At 38.6% G+C, this 16,371-nt stretch overlaps 1 protein-coding gene across 9 annotated transcripts in view; it reads right to left on the bottom strand.

Annotated features, from left to right (window-relative positions):
- The window catches only part of LOC145990020 (chromatin remodeling protein domino-like), a 195,899-nt gene that overhangs the window by 17,719 nt on the left and 161,809 nt on the right, over nt 1-16,371 (bottom strand). For 8 of the 9 annotated variants that reach the window (XM_083125625.1, XM_083125624.1, XM_083125623.1 and 5 more), the window contains 3 exons: nt 13,057-13,242; nt 8,236-8,352; nt 51-185 (listed from right to left, as the gene is read on the bottom strand). In XM_083125625.1, the coding sequence (XP_082981751.1) occupies nt 51-185; nt 8,236-8,352; nt 13,057-13,242 (438 nt within the window). The remainder of the gene's footprint in view (nt 1-50; nt 186-8,235; nt 8,353-13,056; nt 13,243-16,371) is intronic. The other variant, XM_083125631.1, reaches the window with a different exon arrangement.

Raw genomic sequence — 16,371 nt, 5'->3', positions numbered from 1 at the left:
AGACAACAAATTGCGGGTCTAGTGACTGTCGGATGTTGTGGAAACATTACCTGAGTCAGTTGAGCCACTTTTTGTGGCTGGCCCAGTTTCTGCCGCTGCAGTAACTGTTGGTGGAGTGCCAGCTGCCGAATCTGCTGTGGGGTGGCTGTCGTCGTCTTCCCTCCGGGAGTGATTGTAGCTTTAACCTGTTCAAGAATTACACCAAATTCCATTTGTAATTTCAATAAGAAATTGCACATAATTAACAAAGGTTAAAGCTAGGGCTGAGCTGATGTATCGATATTGGCTGATAACAGCGGTATCGGTTGGAATTTATTTGCTGATACTTTCCCGGCATTTTGATCTGTCAAGGAGTACTTAAGAATGCTGTGCAACATTTTTGTGGAGTGTAATTATCCTGAAAATTATACTTTGTGTAAAAAAAAACCTGAATTTTGAGATAAAATATCATGTAATTTAATATTCTGATGTAATTCTCATATATTCTAAAGGAACAATCTTGATAAATTGATGCATATAATTAAACTAGAGTTGAATATTTACACACTAAGATTAAAATATATTTTGAGCAACTTTTAATTATTACAGTTTTTAAGCATCAGTATTGGTTCAAAGTGTTATCGGCTCAGTCCTAGCACATACCTATGGTTGTCAGTTTTGTGATTTTTTTAGGTTGATCTTGAAGAAATTACACAATTACGTACTGTAAAAGTCACATTAGGTTTTCAAGACCAAGAATGCTTGATGGCCTGCCATATTTTGTCGCAAAATAAGACAAACTTGAAAACGAAACATAATATAATTGATAAAACCATTTAAACTTCATTTAAATAATAACAGGTTATACGATCTCTTAAGGCGATGAGTGACAGTCTCAGACCAGGTATGCACTTATTTTATTATCCTCAGAATGGACACTGCTACTGAAAAAAGCAAAACATAGGACAAGGGAGTATGAATTTCTCCCCATATTGCAAGTGGAAGTGGTTTTAAGTTCATTATTAAGCTAGATACGATCTGTAAAAAATATAATGAATAATTATTTATAGACTCTCATGTATTCCTTGTGGACAAACAACTTCAACTTACGGCTAATCAAATAAAAGTTTCGATTTTTCCCCAACACAATCAAAATCTTCAACCTGTCCTCTTCTCACTGATGTGTTTTTCTACACGATCGGAAGTTTGTTATTCCCAATAGAACAAGAAAAGCAATACTCCCATAAGCATAATGCTAAGTTTTCTCCTCCTCCACCAAAGGGGGATAACCAGAATTGAGATTGTTAGCTGAGGAAACTTATAAATTACAGAATCAATCAGCACCAACATCCAAGAAGCAGGTACCCTGAGCAATATAAATACTTGCTCTCTTTGCCTATTTCTTTACAGCACTTTACTTTTAAGTAGCAACACAGTCAAGAAAATGTAGCAAATTTCATATAAACAAACACACTTCTAAATACAATATTAGTTTGATGCCCAGTGGGACCTCCACAGTGTCAGTACTGACACAGCATTGTGTGGATTATAATTGAAGGGTTTGGAGGTAATCAACAAAAACTAGCTGCACCTACAATATACGAGGGCAGGTTGAAAAACGAAAATTTGCAGCCAACGTGGGTACGAGCAAACCAGTACACAAACTAACACCATCAATTAAATGCTAATAATACAGGGTGGTGTATATTGTATCTACCAATTTGAATTGGCAACCCTGCCAGAACGCACATGTGCATGCTCGGCATACCTACATCCGTGGAGAGTTGGGAGTCAGGCTATTACTATACCATGGAGCGTTGGTCGGTGCAGACGCGGAAATGCGGCGGTGGAAACCTTCATCCAAACAGGCACCTTGCACTGCGGCAGAACAATGAAGACCACCATGCACCTGGTCCAGAGACATAGAGCATTCTGAGATGGGATAGACAGAAGACAGCCCCACGGATAATGTTTTGAACCGTCAGTAGCCGTGAAATACACGCTATTCCACAGGACATGTTGAGATGCACATATTGAAAATCTTCCCGCATCGTCTCGAATAGTGTATCCAAGAAGAAAGGAGACATTTAGAGGATGTTATTTTGACGGTGCACTGTCTGTATTGTCTACATAATACATAGTATTAAATGCCTATCTGTATATTTTTATTTAATAACCATATAAAGTTGGTAGATACAATATGTGTCACCCTGTATATGAACCTACCATGCAAAATCATGTCTGGATAAAATAATTAGAACTTTTCTTTTTCAGACTCCAAATTGAGGATGTAAGCTCAGATTCCAGACATTAGTAAATCTGAACAAAGTGCCTTTATCAAGTACCGAAGGAGATCCACAATGACCTGACCATGACATTGGGGGACACGACACCGTCATACACCACTGTGAAGAAATGGGCAGAGAATTTCAAACGTGGACAAGTTGGGCTGGAGGATGACCAAAGGACACGGCATGGTCTTCTGGGATTATGAAGGCATCCTGCTGGCCGATTACCTCCAATATGGAACAACCATCAATGTCACCTATTATGTACCTCTGCAGGACAAACTGAAGGCAGCAAAGCTGGTGAAAGGAGTATCACGAGATGGAAATAAGATGCTATGTCAACAATAATGCCAGCCAGGTCCCAAGTGACGAGAGGTCGCTGGGGAGAGTCTTAAGAGAGTGGGCAAGGTGAGCAGCAGGTTTTAGTGGCGTGAAGTGTGTCCATGCAAAGGTTGTGCAGTGCCGAATGTAGGCACCGTCAACGAACCACACAGCACCGCAACATGACCTACCTGACACACCAGAGCAGGTGCAGATTCGGCTTGGACATGTTCGGCCTGTGCATAATAAATTGGTGGAGGGCAATGGAGCATTAATCATTTAGCTTTCCTCAAAAAAACTCTCACAGCCAAGCAGTTAAACCAGCGAACGGCCTAACGTAAAAGGAGTCATCTTTATGCAGGATAATGTGCCTGTTCATAAGACACATTAAACAATGGACAAACTGGAGCAGATGCGGTTCCAGATACAGGAACATCCCCCATATTACCCAGACTTGGCACCATTGGACTATTATACTCCATGAGGCCTTAAAAAGATCGCTTCGCGGGCTTGCAGCAGACGACAATATGGGGGTGTGTGTGCAAGAACCAATCAGGTCCGTGAATGAGCGAGCCGGTTGTCACAGATAGCTTGCTGCACCCTTCTGGAAGGGTGAGTGACTCTGCCTCTTGCTACCTCGGCCTGTTTGTTCGGCTGAGGAGCAGACGACACGAGAGTATCGGCAATAGTGTGCGAGCGACGTCTGCTGCTGGCCCGCGAAACGCTCTTTCTAAGGCCTCCTGCAGTATATCTCTTTCCCAAATTAAAAATGTTTCTAAAGGGTACACATTTTGATGGTGCAGATGCCATCAATAAGTGTACAGGGGCTTGGTTTGCAGAGCAATCTTCGGCCTTCTATTTGCAAGGTGTGCAAGCATTGCAGGAGTGATGTGAAAAGTGGATTGTGTTAGGAGAATATGTTGAATAAAACCACCAAGCACTGTTGGGCATATCCATTTCTTATAGGGGAGGCTGCGAATTTATCAAGCTAAACTCGTACATGAATATTGTCATATTCCAGCAATAGATACAAGGTTTTTCAACTACTCTGAATAGTAACAATTTTCAAGTCTTTCTATCGGTAACATTGTAAATCTGTATCAGTATCAGGTCAGCCCTACTACAAATGTATTTTCTAACATGGTTAGGCATATAAGCAGTTTATGTTTACAATTTCCTCCCTCTGCTGAAAACCAACTACAGTAAAACCTGTATATCCTGGAACATGATGGTTCCGAGCAAAATTTTCCGTCTCAACAGTTTTCCTTCTTTTACAGGGTTGACTTTAAATACAGTATAGAGCGCTGCAGGAAATAATGGAAAGACAGATTTACATTTCGCATTACTTATATGTAGAGTACTAATGCATGTACATACATGAATAAAAAGCAAAACAGACGCAATAAGCAAAGCCGAAATTACAATTATGTAACTACACATGTTGGTACACTTTTTACAGAATTGTAAGAACATACAGTACATACTTATGTATCTTTTCGAACCTGGGACCCCTGGCGTTGTAGCACGATGAACATAGAGGGTAAGAGAAAGATTGAAAGATGGAATAAGAGAGGTGAAGAAAGATTGAGATAAAAGTGAAGAAAAAGAAAGAGACAGAGAGATAACAAGAAAAATAGAAAGATGACGAAAGAACAGAGGAGAAATAGACAAAGAAAGGTGGAGAAAGAGGGTAATTGATGAAAGAAAGAAACGGAATCGTAACAGCTATGAGTATTGTAACGCATTCTTTCATATCGACAATGTTACCAATAAGCGAGTGGCAATAGAGGTGTGTTCCACTTACAGTATTGCATTGTTTTCTTGCGAGCGAAAGAAATAAAGGAAGAAATTTCCATCTTACTGAGAATAAAAACATCTCGTTGGTCTTTAAATGGTGTCCCGTTTCCGCGTTAAGGTGGTTTCCACCTTAAGCAGGTCATTTTCAGGTATAAAATTGGTCCGTTCTGGGACCTTTTTTCCGTATTTACAGGTTTCCTTCTTAAAGAGGTTCCGAGATATGCAGTTTTTACTGTATAAAAAATGCTTCTGGCGATATTTCTGCAATGCTTGATTTTCCTGTAAAAATTCATCAGATGGTAAAGACTTGGAAAGACAAATCTCTTTGGAGTCTGGTTGGACATTCAGAAGTTCAGGGCAGTATAAAATATTTGGAAATAATCAGAAGAGGACAACTTGGAAATGACTCCTATTTATCAAGGGTGTTGGGAGACCAATATGGAACACGGACGTGCCCATGAAATGCAAGAAGGTAATACATGTAAAACACATTCTATGTACAGTCTGGTACCCTGTTCCCATGTCAGGGCAACAGTGGTTTTCTTTATATGTAATATTTTATTAACATGTTAATCAATTAGGTAATTACATGTATATAAATATGTATGTGTGATAAGTGTAACTCAATTTATTATGAATTATTTAGGTTCATATATTCCCTGTATAGAATCCATGTAGCACACTGTTCTTTCTTAATCTCTCGAACGTTCAGGAAAAGGCTTTCGTTCTTAGCTGTTACAATTTAAAACTTTTGAATGAAGGGCCGTTGGGAACAGACACCAACTAAACATATATAAACTCCCAGATGTGAGTGGGGGAGGTCAGGCTGTTGTAAGTGTGACTTGGAAGGGAGAGGCTGTTTTGCTTTGGTCAGCTCGGATCGGAGGACAGATCTCCCGCAACGGATGCTATAAGAGATTAGATTGCCGGGTAGGCTAGTGCATAAGTGTCCGATTTACAGGCAAAAAGGTAGTTTCTACTGGATGTTCTTTGAAGTAATTACGGTGCGCCGGGCAGCCTAGTGTCTTGTGACCATGGAGTGTTGTAAAATGTACACGCCATATGACCTGGCACCTTTTAAGATGTTTCTTGGAGTAACGTGAGTCTACCATGTGACAAGTGTACTCCCGATGTAATTGATTAAATGTAAAGCAAACACATACAAACATTAGAGACTTCCAACATCAAAATTAGAGTTTTTGCCTGATAATTAGAGAAACGAACATTCGGATACAGCTTGTATATAATTAAAATTACGTTAATTAAACTTTAGAAAATACCCAAAAAATTTCTGATTTTGATTTCACAGTTGCTCGACATGGTAATTACTCTCCACATCAACAAGGCTTCGCAAAGGTTATTCGTTGTTTCGAATTCTTAATTACTTGTTTTGTCAATATGTATGTGAACTGAACTCAGTTAACCTCAAAACACTGTAACTGGGCATTTGCCTGTAGTGTTTAATAAATAAATAAATATAATTATATTGCCAAGCAAAGAAAGATATCCCTAGCCAAATTGGAGCCGAGAACTGAGTGCACCGAACCTTCAGTGTGGAGGTAAAGTGTGGGTGGGCAAGGCAAGTAATAAGTCAATGACAATATAATAGGAAAACGAATGAGAATCAGTTGATGTTATTTTTATTTTAATTAGGGATGGGACAGATTAATTGGTGTATTAGTTTATTGGTAAAATTACCGATAATTGTACCGATCCGATTTATCTATAAATATATAACAACTTTATGCAATATTTTTCCATTTTGTTTTGTGGACATAAACATATAATTTCATTCTGTATTTTTTAAACCTTTACTCTGCCGAGGTGGTTGTCAGAAAGTAACCCCTGTTTTGCCGAGGCCTTTGGAGTAAATTTTAAATTTGTACACTTATTTGACAAAAAATGTTATAACTCGTAGACCATTTGACCAATCTACTTCGGGTAATTTTGTTTTGCAGCTAAAACATCAGGGCATGCAACCATGCAGAAATAAAAATTGCCAAGGCCAATAAGAGGGGTTGGTTGGGCCGCGGCCCCCAACTTTCAATGAAAAAAAAATCATAAACATGTGGAGTTTGTTTCACATATTGGATAATGTAATGCACCCAGGAACATGAAATAACTTTCATTCGGTTGAGAAAGGACCATTCTTTGAAAATAAGGCTAAAGTTTGCATCCCCTTCCCAAAATAGTGGGGGAAGAGGGGGCAAACTCCCCATTTTTATGATTTTTTTCATTGAAAGTTGGGGGAGGGGGTGCATCCACATGACGTGCCAAAGCTTCATTTAACCCACTGTAAATGTTTCCTACCTAACAGAAAGGTATCAAGATAATAAAAAAACCTGGAATTTTGTAATCGGCTGCATGGTCGATTTTTGAACTAAATTACGAGTAGCACCTTATATTCGATGGTCGAAAAATAGACCAAAATATGAGTAAAGGTTAAAGGTAAATAAATGTCTTAATATGCAACTTCTTGTGCATTGCAAAAGCTTGGTTAAACTGGTAACATGCATTTAGTAAGGTGGTCAATGAACCATTTGGAATTTTATATCGGATTGGTAGAATATTGGTACTTTATCGGTAGCGGAAAAATTTTGGTATTGGCCCATCCCCAATTTCAATTGATGATGATCAACAAATGATGATGAACAATTTGCCATTACTCTTGCCATTGGGTGTACCCAGTACTTTTTTTTTTCGGGGAAGAAAGGTTCTGGTACTGTTCAATTTGGTTTGTTATTGTTATTGTGTTCATCATAAGAACTATTCAAAATATTGTAGTATGGTCATAAATCATCGTGCATCTATGTGATTGATTGATTTAGTTTATTTTACTTCGCTTTTTGTGCCTCTTGGCTAATTTGCGAAGATGGGGATGAGTGATGAAATCATGAAATTGATTAATGGACATTCACAAACAACCAAGCCCGAGCAGGATTCGAACCCGGGACCCTTGGCGTCGCAGCACTATGTGCTAACCACTCGGCCACAGGGGCCGGCGTGCATCTATGTGGTTGGTTGGTTAGTTATTTACTCTCTCACACACACACGCCTCTCTCCCTACCTACCAACCTTCCATAAAAATAAAATGTTGTTATGTACAAGAAATTTTGTGTTTTTGCGTTGCTAATTCGATAGTGTTTTTCAGATTAATTTCTAAGGCCTACTGCTTTCGTTCACTGAGAGTATGGTATCTTGGACGGAAGTGGTAGTGCGTCACTTTTTTGTTTGTTCCTAGGGAGCGGTAGTTCATTTTCTCCCATCTGGAGACACTGGCTTGTGTTGACTGCCTTGCTTTCTGCGCTGGCATTTGTTTTGTTCTCAGTCATCTGGTGGTGTTGCCGGGTGATGATTGGGGGGGTTGAGCCATCTATTGCATTGTGTTGCTAGGTGTGGTGTGGTTCACGTTCTATGGGTAGTTGAAGGAAGAGATGGGGAGCTGTGCTTTTTTTCTTTTTGTGGTGTGGGATATTTTGTGAGCCTTCAAAATCAATCTTAAAAAAAAAAATCAAATTAACAACGTGGAAACCCAAAATTTCTTGCACACAACAGTCAAAGCACGTTTACCACATCCATCATGAAAATGCTATTAATTTTATTCCCACTTATCCGAAGGTGATTGTACGATTGTGTACCATTGTGTACGGAGAAAAAAGCACCGAGTGTACCTGGAACATGGAGCGGGAATGGGACGAAGCAAAAGGAAAGAGCAGGAAATGGTGAAGGATGATGACACTAAAGAAAGGAATGAAGAGAAAGTGTGCCCTCAAATTTAACCCATTTATTTAACTGCAACTATTTATGTATATGGTCTCTGTAGTGCAGCAGAGAAACACAGAATACCAACCTGAGGCAAGCTCATTCCTGCTACAGGTATCGTGACTCCGGGAACGCTCGAGGGTGCAGACACAGTTTTCACTAGTGTTGCTACCGAAGGCTGGCCTGACGTTCCAGACTGCTGAACCTAAGAAAACAACAAATGTCCCCTGTTACTTGTAACTCTTGCCAATTACTTTTGGAAGGAAACTGGTGGTATAGAACTGTCCTTCCAAAGGTGCTGCAAGAGAAACTAAGGGAAGGAGGGAATTCCACATGTAGGAGTCAATCCAATACTGTAGGTCTTTGGGGGTGAGGAGGAAAGCTGATCAAAAGAGTGGGGTCCCTTCCATTACTTACACATATAAAATATGTAGTTCATTCAATACAGTGTATTTGTGCTGCAATGGACCAAATTTTTGATGATGCCAATAAAGTACTGATATTAGTAACTGGAATTCTACTGGTCTGACATAAAATTACAAATGTTTCTTGAAGAACATAAACTTCCTTATGTAATGTGTGTAACCAAGTGACTACAATAGCTTTTGCCTTTGAAAGAGAAACTGTCTATTTAGATATTTACTTGACATGATCAGGCATGTGAATTGGTTGTTTATATTCATAAAATTATTAAAAAATGGAATGATTTTGCACTAAATTATAGGTTAATTGTAGCTACATTGGATGTGCAAAATGAAGAGGGCAAATCGAAAAGTCTTTGCCCTCCCCTTTTAGCCGAAATATTGGTGTGATTGAGAAACCGGGATATACATTCAATGCAATAGGTTTTTCTTGGAATGGCCCTGCATCAACTCTCAACTGCTCCACGGCATGGCGCTGCTGTCAGTTTGAAAGATGGGTGTAGTACTCAACACGTCCACATCGCATGAGCAGCGAAGTGTTAATCATTTATTATGGAGCAAGGGACTTGCCCATTGAGATCCATAGGGAAATGCAGCCGACGTATGGGTACAAGTATGGTGGTGGTGGTGTGAGTTTGAAAATGGCCGAGAAGACCTTCATGACAATGGTTGCTCAACGGAAAACATTGCTCACAGTCTTCTGGGATCACCGAGGACCACACCTGCTGAATTTCATGCCACGAGGTGACACGATCAACGCTGACAGCTATTGTGGCACACTCGCACGTCTGCGAGCTGCCATCAGGAAAAAGCACCAAGGGATTCTCGATGTGGACAATGTGGTTATCCTCCACGATAATGCCAGGCCTCATGTGGCAAACAGGACCATCGACAGACTTCAGTAATTCGAATACGAGATTCTGGAGCATCCACCGTGTAATCCAGACCTCGCCCCCAGTGATTTCCACTTTCCACTTGCATTTGCGACGATGAAGCGAAGACCGCTGTCCGGCAGTAGTTCCACGATCAACCGGCCGAATTCTACAACAGCGGCATCTACAAACTAGTGCAGCAATGGGACAAATGCCTTAACCGCTGTGGTGACTATGTGGAAAAATAGTGCAAGGAACATATAACAATTCCTATATCTTAATTTCCCTGCATGTTTATTATTTCGGCTGAAAAAAAATTGGGGCAAAGACTTTTTGATTTGCCTCGTATCAGTAATTATGCCAATTATATGTATATAATAATACATAATTTTCGTTATAATAATTAATTAACATTATACTGTACAAAAACAATTATGAAATCTATAAGCAAAATATACAACTTACCATTTAATTAATACTGCATACTAAATATTCAAAATATCTACTACAGGATGTTAAGAAGTGCAAGTAATACATTGGTACATTGGGCTAATAAAGAGGAATTTTCTATTTAATAAAATTAAACTAACAACTGTATAGATAAAGCTGCAATAAAAAAAAAAAATGCACAAAATATAAGATTTGATACTTTTGAACCTTTTAGAAGCTATATCATAGCAGAATTGGTTTTTGTGTGGTTCTTCATGATCAAGGCCTAAAGGAATTACCTAGGTGTTTTATCTACACACCCCCAACACAACATAACATTTTCACAAAGGTTCAATTTAAATTCATTGTGGCTCTAAATTTACTCTTACATCCCATAAACACCAACTTTCACCCCTGACCTTACTGCTCTTGCCTGCTTACAACCCTAGTGGGTGGGGGTATATTACGAGTTGTGCCATGGATGTCTGGATGTACACCCGTCAACAAAACTAACTACTAAGGTTTAATAATGGAGGTAACTCCAGTGCATAAGAGAGAACTTCAAATTGATACAGACAGGACAATTACCTTTAAATCATAATGCCTGAATAATGATTTGATGTAAATACCTGTATCCAGAAGTACTTCTATTACGCTCCGAGCACAACAATGAAATCAGAACTTGCACCGACAAATGTATAATAAAGACAATAATTCCTACAGTCCTACCTGCAGCAGATGAAGCTGGGAAACAAGATCAAAAAACATGCAAAGTGGTGGGAAATGTGAGAATTGGAAACAAAATTGTATGATACATGCAATACAAGTGCCATTAGAATCCCTTAATAAAGAAGAGAATGAAGCAATTGTAAAGGAAGCATCCTTACCTTCAAGAGAAAATGAAGTTGTAATGTTTTATCAGGGTTGGCGTCCTCAGAGGGGAAAAGAAACAAAGAGAAATGAAGAGAGACAGGAGAGAGAACAGACGATCACGACAACATTCTGTACACCAACACATAAAACTGTTTTGAACATAAAACACAATTCTACCTAAATAGAACATTTATATTTTAACGCTATGGAACATCATAAATGTGATGTTTGGCCTTTAACATATTTACAAAAAAAACCTCCCTCATTCTGAAAAACTGGCACAACATTTCAAATTGTGAAAAATTACGTTTAGAATTCCCCTCCCCCCAAAAAAAGCATTCAAGTAAATTTTCAACTGCTTTGCTTTCACTGTTCATTAGTAGAGGCACACATTTTTGGTAAATGAAAAAGCAAAATTTTGGTACAAAAACAGTCAATTTCGGGTTGAAAAGCGGTAAATAAAATAAAATTTCAGTTATAGCAGCGAAAAGGTAGTATATGAAATGACATTTTCAATTTTAAAAAATGTGAATAAAATCCCAAATTTGATTTAAAAACTGCACTTACTACACAAAATAAACATATCCCTTCTAATAGCACATTTATGTTGTTACCAGAATATTGTTTATTTCTGTATAAAGGGGTCCATTTTTGCTTCTCAAATATTTACAGCAGAATTAATCAATTTTCAGTGAATTGCATAACTCTCAGGATAATTCTGACTTCAGAAAGTGTTGCATCAGTAAATAAACTCTACATTTCGGGAATTTCAGGTAAAAAGAGTCTATTTCGCATTTTGCAGTTCATTCCGCATTATTTCATGACAAAACAGGGTGGGAAAATGCACCTCACACCATTCAGAAACATGAAAAATTAACATTACAATGTGTTATTTCACATTTCATGTTTTCGTCAAAAACGAAATATGCATGCCTTTATTGATTAGATATCTGATTGAAACAATGAAGTAATTAATCCCCATCTCCTAAACCATTTCATACTATTATCAAAAATAAAAAAAACAACCAAAAAGAAGTCCAACATGAACCAAACATTAAGTGCATGTCTTGAAAACATAAAATAACTATTATGCAATGAAACATATATTTTTACAAAAAAAAATAGATGTCATGAAACTATTACAGAAATATAGTGGAATCTTGATTTTATGTTTGTCTGGGTACCAAGATAAAAAAAAAAAAAATTAAAAAAACTGAACATTTGGGAAATGGTTAATTCCGGGAATATTTTAAAACCATAAGGGACCATAAGGATGAAATGTATAATGCAGAAAAATGTAAAAATAGTAACTACAAATAGGTGACAGTATAGACAACAGTAAAAGCAACCTCATGAAGGATCACTTGTATGCACCAGAAGGAATTCTAGACACACGTGTTTTCTCTAATAGAGACCATAGGTCCAACAGGACCTTCAGATGAGATAATGTCTGAAAATACTTCCACATTTTTGAGATACGACAGTTACATCGACTCTGGAAGGCTTCCAGAAAGCGATAGTCTTATGGCATATGTTCCATTACAAGAACCAGTAACAGGTTAAATTTGCATTAATACTTTTACAAAGTACATCACAGTTACACAGTAAAATAAAGTGTGTTTAAAAAAGAATGACCCTATTTCAAATAATCATATTTAATAATGGTGTCACAGGCACCCAACATATTATAAAGTCAAGTTTCACTCACCCTATTATAAATTATCTATGTTCCCTCCACCTGCTCCACGGATAACATCAAGACGATAGCTGAATTAGTTCCAAATGCGTCTCAGAATGTCTTCTTCTACAGAATTTACTGCAGCTGTGATTCTTTTCTTGAGCTCATTCAAGTCAATAGGTAATGGTGAAACAAAAACACTTTGTTTTACATATCCCCACAAGAAAAAGTCACAGGGTGTAATGTCTTGCTGAATTGGAGAACACGAAATGCCTTCTGTTGCATAGATGCCATCTGTTGAACGACTACAGTCAGTGTCTATTTGGGCACTACTAGTGGTATCTATCGAGTCATTTAAAACTCTAGACCACGGCAGTTCAAGTAGTGCAAGTTTCATTCACTGGTGGTGCGTAGTTGCACAGATATATAAGGTTTTAAAATCGGGTTATTCTTTTCTAAACACACTGTATATCTGTAACTTGTTTAGTCTTATGTTCTATGAACTTTGAAATGTATGCATAACAAAATTTCAAGATCAATTTACAGGTAGATAATTTCACAGAGACCTGTCCCATGTACAACACACACCACAACTGAACTCTCTTCAGTGCAATGATCCTATCAACTTCTCTCACCTGTAGCCCTGCCTGCGCAAGGATCTGAGCGTGAGTGAATCCTGCCTGCGTAGGAACCTGAACCTGAGCAACCTGGGCCTTCTGCTGCTGCCTCTTTAGGATGGCCGCCATTTCAGACTCGGAAACTGTTCTAGCTATCGTGGTCTGTTTCCCTGCTGCAGCAGCAGCCGCCGCCTGCTTGATAAACTGTTCAAGAGAAAAATAAAGCTACCTCAAAAACTGCACAGTCGTTCCCTCCACCATGCAACCCTCACCAGCTGCAGTTAATTGAAACTAAAATTATGGGTGCATCAACACCAAGCTTATTTGCGTCGGTCAATTCATACACGGACAAGTCTCTAACAATATGTACAACAGTCTTTGGAGTTAAAAGAAGCTGTCTTGTTTCTTATTGTCTGTGTAACCATAGTCATGATGTGTGAAAGGAATTACTTACATACATTCTGCGATTTCCTGAATGAATGAATGAATTAAAAGTTTGGGGTGCGTCGACACTTAAGGTCATTTTGCACTCTTCTACGCATAAGGGGAAATATCCCCTTATCTATATAAAATTCTGACTGAAAAATTAAAATAAGGTTTTTTTTTATATTTAAATTTTTGGAAAAAATTAAAAGTGCAAGGTTGTAAAAAGACCTGCACAAAACAAGCACAACACATTAAAAAGTCAGAATGTATTAAAAGCTTGCTCACAGACGGTAGGAGAGACTAGCTCTTCACAAAAATCTAAAAACATTTGATAAAACACTGTCGTCGTCACCCAACAGGGATGACAAACAACTGGGAAGATTATTGTTAAAAGTCTGTCTGAGGATAGAGAAGTCGGCACATTCAATAAGAATATGCCGAACACTTAAAACAACGTTACAAACATGACACATCGGAGGGTCCCCAGCCCTTGCAGCAAGTGACCATGCGTTAGACGTCTGTGTCCAATTTGCAGTCTGCTAAGAATAACTTCTTCTTGACGAGTGAGGAACGCCACGCAGCTGTGGTGGGCTTAATAGCGTGAAGTTTGTTCCCCGTTTCCGCATCCCACTCGACCTGCCAAGTGTTAAGAAGGCAACAACGAAACACATTCTGCGATTTCCTGTTTGATATTTCTGTACATTTTAATCTAAAATTTATTTAAAAAACCTCTTAACTTCTGTTTCTATATTAGTGTAAGGGACAGCTTTACACATCTGTATGGAATACCTGCAAAAACTGCTTAGTGTAATTCAATCTTTAGGATTCTTTGATATTAGACGTGAGGATAAAAGTAACTTGCAAAGGTAAAAGGTAAAGTGCTCCCCTGTGCATAGCACGATGCCATGAAGGCGTATAGGGGGTGTGGAGGTAACGCCCCACACTTTCTTGATCCGGTCGTGAATGGGGGTGATGTGACCAGCATCACGCCCCTCACTGCCTTTACCCCCCAGGGTTTCCCCCAGGTACCCATGTTATTCGATGCTGGGTGGGCAACGAAGCCGTTTCCGTTAGAAAAGTTCCCGGACTTGAACCGGCCGGGGATCGAACCCGGGACCTTTAGGATGGTAGTCAGACGCGTTACCAAATGAGCCACTGTGGCCACCTAATTTGCATCAGCTGAATTAAGTTCCCCCTTGCATATAGCACTGTGCCAGCCATGAAGGCACATATTAATGGATGTGGGGATAAGGCACCACACATTCTCGATCTCGGCCATTTTGGAGGTGATGTGATCAGCACCCATGCTCAGTACACATTTACCCACAGATTCCCATTGATTTGAGGCTGGGTGGGCTTTAAACAGGCACAAAGCTGGAAAAATTCCAACCTTAGATCCCGTGGAATCGAACCTGGTCTCCCACATGTATGTCACCTGAATTAATTCTGATTATAATTTCCTAGGGATGGGACCGATTAATCGGTACTCTATCGGTATCGGCCGATATAGGCATATTGGTGTATCGGTAAAATTACAGATTATTTTACCGATCCTATAAATCGATAAATATCTGATAATTTAGTGCAAAACTTTGCCATTTTGTTATAATTTTTATGGATAATCTCCATGCCATACTTTCTAAAAAAGTAAATGTCTAAATATGCAATTTCTTTTGCACTGCAGTCACCTCGAAATACACATTTGTTAAGGAGGTCTAGAACCTTTCGGGTTCTTCAAGGACCATTTCTAATTTTATATCGGATCGGTAGAATATCGGTTATCGGTATTGATAAATTTTATATCTGTACTTTATCGGTATCTGCCAAAATTTCATATCGGCCCATCCCTATAATTTCCTCTCTAATATTATTTCACTTGCTAGTAACACACAACTGCACACAGGATTGTAGGTCTACGTGTCAAAAGGTCACCCTTACATCACACCAGCCCTGCTTACTATATACGTATAAGGGACATGTGTAAAACACTTGTAACACTTCAATGCTGATGCCAATGCACGTGCCTCATCTGTAGAATGTGAGTCTGGTGTGATAGCCAGATAACGTTTGTCTATTGGCTATTATATTACTAACTTCAACATTCAGCACTATTGCTATCACATCTTAATGTAAACGTGCCACAATCTCTACATTTACTAGCACAAATAAGGAGCACTTTCATATTGAACAAATATCTAACAATATTATATTTTCAGCAAGTGGGTGTGGTGTCAGGTGGTCACTGATTAAATCATTTGTCAATATGTTGGTTCAACAAACTGTGACAACTATGGTGACCCTCTGATTAGTTATCGTAAACATATCCCTGTAAAGACATCTGCATACGTGGCAGGAAAAATGGCAAATTTCAACAATATGGCATTTACATTTATTTTTAATTTATCTTACCTTTACTTTTGAATTATAGGAATTTATGGATCAAAATAGGTTACTATACATTACCTAACCTACCTTACTTAAGCAGGGTGGCCACTTTAGAACCTTCATAAAATTCAAGTATAATTCCCAGTTTTCAAAGTGAACTTTCCAAAAATTTAAGGCTACAAGCAGATGTTTTCTCAATTCCAGCCTTACGTATTACCACCTGTCACCACCCCCACACATACACACACAAATATATTACAATATAAATAATCCAATTTATTCAAAAATTCAATTCAATTAAACGGCAAACACAAGTCACATACAGCAGACTCACGATTAACCGAGGCTCCAGGTTAACTGAGGGATTGGTAGGAAAACATCGCGCTTCATAACGCACCCCCTATTTGTTTACTACTAGTAAGTTGGAGTCAAGTCACCGTCCGCGATGCACGTGTTTGTTACATTGTCGGTGTATCCGATTGTTACGGTGGTGTTTAAATCTGTGTAGACCTATTCTAAGGT

This window comes from Lepisma saccharinum, chromosome 7 (assembly GCF_977018435.1).
Source record: "Lepisma saccharinum chromosome 7, izLepSacc3.1, whole genome shotgun sequence".
NCBI classification, from domain to species: domain Eukaryota; kingdom Metazoa; phylum Arthropoda; class Insecta; order Zygentoma; family Lepismatidae; genus Lepisma; species Lepisma saccharinum.
Note: the sequence above shows the minus strand (reverse complement) of the source record. Positions and strands in the feature narration are given on the sequence as shown.